At 36.0% G+C, this 9,491-nt stretch overlaps 1 protein-coding gene and 1 pseudogene across 3 annotated transcripts; both read right to left on the bottom strand.

Annotated features, from left to right (window-relative positions):
* Positions 1-132: 132 nt before the first annotated feature.
* LOC132312477 (uncharacterized) lies at positions 133-5,009 on the bottom strand. 3 transcript variants are annotated; one of them, XM_059810857.1, is made up of 7 exons: positions 4,648-5,009; positions 4,466-4,571; positions 2,913-4,052; positions 2,522-2,584; positions 2,209-2,429; positions 1,459-1,580; positions 133-398 (listed from the first exon to the last, which is right to left on the bottom strand). In XM_059810857.1, exons 2-6 carry the CDS (start codon positions 4,566-4,568, stop codon positions 1,488-1,490), a joined length of 1,620 nt encoding a protein of 539 aa, XP_059666840.1. In that variant the 5' UTR covers positions 4,569-4,571; positions 4,648-5,009; the 3' UTR covers positions 133-398; positions 1,459-1,487. The 3 variants fall into 3 exon arrangements, with proteins under 3 accessions (XP_059666840.1, XP_059666842.1, XP_059666843.1); XM_059810859.1 differs by having other exon boundaries at positions 1,496-1,580; XM_059810860.1 differs by lacking the exon at positions 133-398 and adding an exon at positions 1,758-1,800.
* Positions 5,010-5,700: 691 nt separating this feature from the next.
* On the bottom strand, positions 5,701-8,205 carry LOC132314471 (taxane 13-alpha-hydroxylase-like; annotated as a pseudogene).
* Between the last annotated feature and the right edge of the window lie 1,286 nt (positions 8,206-9,491).

The following is a 9,491-nucleotide window of genomic DNA, read 5'->3' as shown; positions in this document are numbered from 1 at the left end:
ATATAAGGCACTAGCAAATTTGGACATTGTTCCACAATTTATAACACAATTTCATTCTACATTCAGCTAAACAGTAAAGAATGAGAATTCAATAGCTGATAAATCGATGATTTCTCATGCAACTTGCAACCATTTCTGACAACAATTAGTTTTTTCCTCTTTTCTGATTTTGGCAAAAAATTAAAATATAACTGACCTCGACCTCTAATGTTACATGATGACAAACTTGACAACTCCACAAAATCCTGCTCCGACCAACATACCTAATTACTAGTTAATTTACTTATGTACATGGAGATCGACAGGACAAGAATTAGAAAAGAAAAGGAACGTTGCATGTTGAATCGATGGAAGCTGCAGCTGCCCCGACAGCAAATTCCCTTTCTGAGTTCTCTAATCTGCACAATAAAAAAAATAATAAAAACTTCAGCACAATTTAGAGACTACAAGCTTCAGAAGAAGTGCTGTATGTAATACTTCGCCGGCCGATACGCGACGTATCGCCCGGTTTGTAACCCTTTTTCAGGAATCAAAACTAGGAATCATATAAATGAGCAAGTTATCTGAGATGCAATGCAGAAAAATCATTTTAAAAGCCAATTTTTTCATGCCCTGTGAGTACTTGTCATGGATGGTCTCAACAACAGCGATACACTAGATTACTGTTAACTTGCAACAACAGCGAATCAAGTTCACAAAAAGAAGTTTCTAACCTAAAAGGCACCAACAGATTCCTCAAGATACCAAAATATGCGGTGGGCTATTGATAAAACATGAAATGATGTAAATTCTCACAAAAGAAAAGGGGACAAATTGAAGACACCGAAACCAAACACTTCAAATGAGGATGGCATGGGGAAGTGTCATAAAGTGAAGACCCAAATGCGAAGAATGTTACTGTATTGCAACTAAAAGTTCATTGATGGAACAACTATTCTAGAGTAACCGGTCATGGAGCTGCATTGAGCTTGTAGTTAAAAGAGCAGTGCAAAATTTGGGTTCAGATACAGCAATTAGAAAGAAAAAGTTGATTTTTTGGTACTCACTTGGTTCTTTGATAGTGTTCTCTATGTTGTTGGGACGAAATGGGCATTATTTTGAACTCCAGAAAATGATAAAGGAAAAATAAGAAAAAAAAAAATTCAAGAAATGAGAGCCATATTGCGCTGCTTTTTCCCACTACTGTTGCTTTTCCAATATTGTGTAAAACTAAAAAACCTGTGTCAAAATTTTTAGTTGCTCAGGTTTTCCTACATGTTCAAATCATAGGGAACAAATGAATGCAAGTATTTGTACGTTTTTAACGGAGTGATGTCAGTGATGATACAACATGCAGCTTATAAGGTTAAAATTAAGTTTGTAAAGACTAGGGTCATATTTATTCAACAAAAGTTGACAAATTCATAGCGGCAAAGAACTAACACATTTTGTTTCCTTCAAAGAAAATAAACACTTTACTTGGAGGAATTTTCTAATGTTCCCAGCCGTTACCAACCATGTGTTGCATCATTATATTGGAAACGTTGCAGGCCCCGTTCACAGTGCAGCTGCATTTCTTTTACTTGTATCAACCAGCTTTCCTGAATTTAGTGATAGAAAGAAACAACTCAGAAACCCATTTGAAGCGCAGGAGAGTATAAATAAAGTTTGTAGATGAAATTTGTTTAGCTATTCCAGCAAATCAATGTTAATATTTATTTTCTATGTTTCTTTTCATATAAAACAGGCCTTAGGCATTGATTGAAGAAGTGTATTACCAGAGGAAAGTAGGAAACTGCCTTCCATATTTCTATGTTACACCTAAACACAAAAATTCCCAATGAAAGAATTGCTTAAATGAAATGGCAAACAAGATAACTCATGAACATGAATATTCGACAACAACTAAGTCGGGGAACCAGTGGGAAAGGAAATTGAAACTTAGTAAAACCTAATCAATGGAAGCCATCATATCAGAAGGCCTTCTATAAATACCATGTACCAAGTAACAAAAAAATAATTCAAGCTATCAAAATGATCTGATTTTTCTATCATAGATCTAAGTTCTTCATGTTCTAACAATTCAAATGATAAAGTTTCCTACCAGTGCATATGCATCTGATAGACCTATAGGACTGAAGGAGATTTGATCTTTAAATATGCCCAAAATTTCATCTTCTTACAAGTTAAAACCACACAATGAAACAGAACATTATTGTATTAGCTCACCAGCTGTTTCTCTTCTTCAGAAAGTGCTTTATCCATCTGGTCAAACAGAAAACTCCACCTAGCTCGATGCACGTCAGCAGTTGCATTATCAGAGCATCGAGCATGAGAATTTTTCATAACACAAAGATCATTCTCTTGATTAGATGAGAATTCTGTCAATATTAGGCAAGACAATTGCGTATGAATCACTTCTTGAACTCTTTTCTTACTACATCGCAGTGCTGCAAGTAGAGAACAGCCCACATAATTATGCAACTTTCAGTATTTATACACTGTAATGACCTACGGTGAATTTTACCAAGTAGACCATTACCAGCAAGACGCTCTTTAATGTCTCGATAAAGAAGTTCCAACCATTGGTAAGCAACAGTAGCAGCTGTCAAACAAAAGCACGTTTAAATCAGCTCAAGTATAACTTTTTTCTACTTGTAATTGCATAATGGTTTTAAGAATTGCGTGACAGTAAGGTCCAAATAGAATTTAATTTACATTTACTTTGTATCCTGCTGAAATGTTCATGTTTCCCCTTGTACAGATATGTTTCATTCTACGATTAAGCATTTCTTTAAATACCCTCCTAAGATAAGAAGTTTTTGTTCCAACCATTTCTAACTGTTCTCTAGAACTTCAGATAAATGACACAGGGCAAGCAGTAATCATATAGAAGAAACAAGATGGGATAAGAGATCAGAACTTAAACTCACATTTCACAGAAAGAGAGTTAGTAGTGGTTGGGTTTGCCGATTCCTCATTGGACGAGGAGCTAGTAATGTCTGAGAAAATGGACGTAGATGATGACAACTTCCCCGCAAGTATATCATCCTCATTGTCGGGATTGGAATGTGAGGGACAGAAATATTTACCAATAATTCTACTCTCTACCATGCTTGAATCACCATCTCCCACCGCGCCCTCCGAATTCAAGTACGCTGATTCACTCTTCGAAATTGAGCAATATTTTGTCTGACGGCTCCTGGACAAAGTAATGAAATCTTCAGGAGAAAGATGGGGTCGATTCATTCCAAATCCATTAACATTTTCCAGGTCATTCTTCTCCTCACTAATATCTTTAGTTCCACTCTTCATTTGGATTCCCTGTTTGCTTCCCCCATTGTGATTTTCAAGTTTTTGAGACCTCACGAGTGCTGCTATTTTTGAATGAACCTGTACTCTGTTTCTCACGTGATTTATAATTCCAGGATTCAACTCATTCAGCAGTCCACTTGGAGCCGCCGTCCTCGCAAACCTGTCAACCTGTTCTATCTTGGGAATCTTCATCTTTTTCTTGAATTCTTTTTTTTTACTTTTCCTCCCACGCGGCTTTGGTACTGGTACACCTCCACGGGAAGATGAGAGGAAACCACTCTGCTTCATCTCTTTCCAAACTCTCATTGCATCACTATCCTCCGATGGGCCTGTGGTACTCCCACACTCGGAAACATCTCTGGCTTTCAAATGTTCACTTCTGTGAGGATAAAAAGGGTCTTGATTAAGTGAGCTCGAAAGATCCTTTGCATTAACATCCCAGCCAAAACCCCTTGGCGTTACAAAATTAGCGTTGTGTTCTATGCCATGCTTCCCAAATGATGATAACTTGTTAGCACATTGAGCATCACCACAAGCTGAAGTGTTAGTAACACAAACTTTTGCATGTAGACCAAGGGGTCTGGGGGCAGTGTCAACCTGAAGAGGTAATGTGTCCTTTCCTGTTCTTTCTGCCTGACCAACGTCTGAATTCATGGTTATAGTGTCCTTGGTGACCTGGGACTTCTCTTCGTCAACAGAGAGAGAAGGGTCACTATCTTCTCTATTTTCCGAAGATTTTGGATAATGACTATAAATTCCTGTGGCATATATTAAAAAATCAGCTGTGCTTGAACTACAATTCAGAAGCTCCAGACAAGACCGAAGCAGAAGCAATTCAAAAGATAAGTAACATGAGTATACTTGTCTTTCAAAATCAAGGCAACTATGGAGACACAAACATCAATTTATTTATAAAGATGTATAGACAATAAGTCTTAACGATACTTGAAAATGTTAAAATGTCTCCGTTAATTGGATGCCTCAACGGCGTAGGATTCTCATATAAGATAAACCTAATTGCATTTGTGTGTTTAATACCAATCAATAAAAATACACAGCTAATTCATACTAGCCCAAATCAAATCATCCTGATAGCTAAACATTACCAATCTCACCCAAAAAAAGAGGGGGAAAAAAAAAGAAAAAGAAAAAAAGTTTTCAAGATATTTACTTTCGGAATGAAGCACAGATTCAAGATCTCGCATTTTCACTCGCTTGCTCCCAAGTTCGGATCTTTCTCGAAATTCATCACAGCTACGCTTCTTCCCCGCCATTACCTAACAGACCAAAACCAAGAAAACCATAAGCAACAAAAATTCTCTCAAATCACTTGATAAGGACAACAAAGCCAACCTTTTACTCGATCACAAAAGATCGATTCGAAACACTTCGCAGTGGGTGCGGTGTGTGAACAAATGAAATAATACTCGTGGTTAGGGTTAGGGTTAGGGTTTTGTTCTGTGTTTTCTTTGATTTGAATTGCAGCGAGTAGTGTTTTTCTGGTAACATTCGCAGCCAGCAATAGTAGAAATGAAATATGATGCATACATATTTGATATTTCCGTATATGTATATATATATACACAAAATTTGAGAGCGAAATAAACAATGTTTTTAGTTGTTTTTCAAATTCAAATGGAAGAGATGGTTTAGGGCCCAAAAGAGTGTTGGCGCGTTAGTTTGGGATGGTAGACTATTGCAAGGCGTTCGTCACACTCACTTTACTCTCCAGTGTCTAGTGTGTGAAAGTGTCAATAAAACAACCTTTTCCCGTAAATTTGAAAAATTAAGCACGTACTGTATATTTTATTGGGAATTAAACTAAGCTTCCCATAAGTTTGCAAAAATTATGCTGATGTTCTGTGGAGTACACTTCAATTCAATTTCATTTGCAAAATATTTAACTTTATAAATTTTACATATGAAATTTGGATGCATTTTTAAATTTAATAAAATCATCAAATAATTTTTTTTTTTATTTTTAAGTAAGTACGCACGTACACTTGCAAATGTTCGTTACAAAACTTGCACTCATCATATTTTTTTAAAGAAGAGATATTATAATAATTTAGGTCCTGAGTTAGGTGGCTAAGGCAGTCGCCTAGAGTCTCCAATTTAAAAGGATCTCAAATTTAAGATATAGAAACTCCTAATCAAATGATCTTATCTTGTAGTACTGTACATTTAACAACCATAACAAAGGGTTACAAATATATGAAGAGAGAGCTTTTGCTCAATTCACAATCTTCCAAGGGAAGCCAATATTTATTACACAGGTACTATTTTGAAGCACTTGATTTGCTTATTAGAGCAAATATAAAGTTGATTTTGCTTTATTAAGATAAACATTGTAACTTAAAGATGCCCAAAGATGGCTTTTCTGAAAGCTCTCCCACAAAGGACTTCCTAAAATCCTTTCATACTTTTCCTTGGATGAAGCTTGATTGGAAGGCCCATGGCAGGGTAAGGAAGGGGATCGCGCGTTAATGGCTCATCCGGGATCATTTCTGTCCATTGGTAATTTATTATCAGATGATGGATTATCAGCAAAGCTTCCATTCGAGTAAATTCTCCCCCGGGACAGATTCGAGGACCTGCACCAAAAGGAATATAAGCATATGGAGGGATGGATATGGTAGGATTCTCGAATCGCGATGGATCAAACTTCTCTGGTTCTGCAAAAATGTTCTCGTCCATATGTGTAGGAGAAGTCACCCAAAGTGCCTACAAGTGATCACAACAAACTATAATATGAATACTAAACTTGCACTACTAGTAGTACTATTTGGGCAAGGGGACTTGAACGTGTCTAAGGCCACACGTGAACTTGGAAAGATCCAAGTCCTTAACAGTTTGCATACTTTTTGTAGACATAATATGTGCTTATTGAGTCAAAACAAGTGAGTAGCTTGTACCTGCCATCCTTTGGGGATATGAAAGCCACCAAAGGAGGTGTCTCTCCGAGTACATTTGAAGTTGCCAAAAACAGGAGTCGTCAGCCTCATGAGCTCTTGCAACACTCTCCATGTATACTTCATCATTTGCAGATCACTCCATCCAAGCATTCCATCACTTCCTTTTTTCTCCTTCACTACATTTTGTTCTATTTATCGAAATTAATTCAAACACAAAATAAAATCAGTCCATCAATATTACAAATTTTTTAATTCTTTAATTTTATCAAGCCACAATTGCATCGGTAAGCTAGGATGAATTAATTGATTCGAAAAGGGGCTCAAAAGAACGAATGGATATTAGCCCTGATGGTATGATCTCTCTTCCTTAAATTGGTGTGTGCACGTTAGCTTGATGATGGTTAATTATACCTTCAAACACCTTACTGCAGACTTCAGGATCTCTAGCAAGCTGTCGTATGAGGAGGCTCAGAAGAATTGTAGTCGTATCGTGGCTAGCAATCATGAGAGTTATGAGATTGTCTATGGTTTCCACTTCTGGTAGAGGCTTGCCATTTTCATCTCTTAGCTCAAGAAAGGTTGAGATAATATCCTCTTGATAGCCCACTTTCCCCCCTTCCATTTCCTTTTTCCTTCTTCTGATCAGGTTCGAGAGCAATCTGCATAACCTACCTCGAGCCTGCATTGCTTTTCGGAAGATGGTTCCGGGAATCCAAAGGAATCGTCCACAGTCCCTTGAGGGCAATTGTAAGATCATTGAATCGTGCATCTTTCTCTTCGCCTTCTGGTAATCAGAAAAGCAGACTGCAACTGACCCGAAAAGCGATTCTCTTCATGAAGGTCACAACTTGTATGGAATCCTTGCCATCAAGTTCCTGCAAAAACTCACATTAAAGTATATAATTAACACTTCTTTTCTTATTGTTATTCAAGCAAAAAAAAAATAGCTTAAGACTTGTGAGAGAGCTTGGATCAGGTACTGCATGTGCTGTTCACAAGCTTCGCGTGTACACATTTGAAGATTGTGGACTCTCGGTGCTGTGAAATAACATAACAGACAAATAACCAAGAGTTGCATATATGCGTGTTACATGGCTATATGTACATGTACGTTGTCATTTTGATCATAAAGACAAATAACCAAGGGGGTGATCGAACACTCTCTCTCCTTGAATGCATTCAAGTGAGACTCACTTGGCCCCACCAACATGAAATCAAAGGGGTTCCAACTTCTAACGTAACTTGGTTACTTCGTTTGAAATTTGAGAATCATATTTTTTCGAATTTTCACTAATGGAAGGTTACACGAAACACTAAATCTGAAAAAGCACACAAACAAGCGATTTTGATTGTTACTTGGAACAGTTGTTGCTTGACTAGTGAATCCATTTTAGCAACACATCTTTGAAGGCTTTCAGCTCTCAAAAAGGGCATCGTGGCACCCCCTAACAAGCTTGTGTCTGGAACCCGATGTCTCAAAGATGCTGTGCTTCCCAAATATGCTGCCTACAGACACTGGTTGGTTGCTTGCAATGCCATTGTCACCACCACTGAACACAAAGCGATTACCGGCCTGGCCAGTTATGACAACCACCTTTGCAGTCATGAGAGAGGTCTTGAACACTGGTCCGTACTTGGCGATACGTTCAGTGATCCATTCAACAGTCTTATCATTTTTCTGTGCCTTGAGAAAGCTTATTAACTCTCCAATTAATGGAAACCCTAGCGATCCCGGGGGAAGCTTCTTGCCCGCAGGAAGATGATGAGAGAGCTTGAATTTGAAATACCAAACAAGATTAATGGTTATCAAAGTTACCACAAGAATGGTTAGAAATGGCAGTTTGGATACAAAAGAGGGATCTCCAAGGCTTGAGAGAATCTCCATTGTTATGATGATGCATTATAAAGGTTGGTTTTTTTTTTTTTTTTTTTTATAAAATGAGCGATATGGTTGAAGACAAAGTTCAATGAGCGATTGTTATAAGGAATTGTGAATTAAATTTTTTAACATATGACGTTAAGGGCATAAAATACCATAAAGTATGATTAGAGTACATATCACAGCCTTCACGTGTAAAAAGTACTCCTTTAAGTTTTAATTTAGTGTTTTAATTTAGTGCAAATAAGTCCCTCTGGCAAATTTAAACCCTAAGTTGACTAAATTATATTTATGGAACCATTTTATAAAATATATAAAAATAAATAATTTTGTAAAATAACCGAAAATGACACTATTAAAGAATGCCCCTCTCGTATAAACAAACCCCTAAAGTTTCAATCTGGTGCAAATAAATCCCTCTCACAAATTTAAACCCTAAGTTGACTAAGTTACTCTTACTAAACCATTTTATGAAATATATAAAAATAAATAATTTTATAAGATGACTGAAATGACACTATTGGAGGACATTCACAATGAACAAGTAAAGATAAATAAAATAAAAAGTATAAAAGAAAAGTAAAGATAAAAATTAAAAATTAAAAATTAAATAAAATTAATGTAAGCTAAAGAAAACGAAATTTTTCCAAACTCCGAAAACTAGTGCACACTGATATTGAGAATTATTATTATTTATTTAACAGTGTTGGTACCAAAAAAAAAAGTAGAAAAGATTAAACTGGAATTTAAAAATATTCAAATCCTTATTTTACAAATTCTCAAAGTAAAAAAAAAAAAAAAAAATGTTTAGAGATATCTTTAAAGAAAAAAGTTTCAAAAAAATAAAATATAAGGCAATGTGCACATTACACCCCTATACTATGCGATTAGTAGAATATATATCCCCTTGGGAATTTGCGGAAGAGTAAAAGGGCAAAACATGTATTACAACACTAATTTATGTCAGATGAGACATTTTTGCACAATGTAAAAAGATTAGAGGTGTTTTTTGCACACTTTTTTAAATAGGGGATAAAAGTGCTACGAGGAGTATACTTTAAGGGTATTTTCTACACTTGTCTCTATGATAGTTAAACTGTCTACATTCTGAAAATTGAAAAGTGGTGAAAAAAATAATAATTAATAAATAAATAAATAAATGTCTCGCTTTCGGTCCACACTCCTGACTTAAATGGTGCATGTGTTGTAAGACCGATACACATTCATTAAAGAAAAAAAAAAAAAAAATTGGTTAAATGCTCTGACATCCCTGAAGTTTTAGTTTAATTCTATCGTATTAAACTTCAGCCAATTTTGCCCTCATACACCCTTTTTAAAGTATGAAAAAGATGGGTTTACTATTATACCCTTGGCTTTATTTAACGATGAAAAATATAGGGTTA

The sequence above is a fragment of the Cornus florida genome, unplaced genomic scaffold (genome assembly GCF_030987335.1).
Source record: "Cornus florida cultivar Cherokee Brave unplaced genomic scaffold, ASM3098733v1 CherokeeBrave_3.0.0_Hap2_Chr06, whole genome shotgun sequence".
Lineage (NCBI taxonomy): Eukaryota > Viridiplantae > Streptophyta > Magnoliopsida > Cornales > Cornaceae > Cornus > Cornus florida.
Note: the sequence above shows the minus strand (reverse complement) of the source record. Positions and strands in the feature narration are given on the sequence as shown.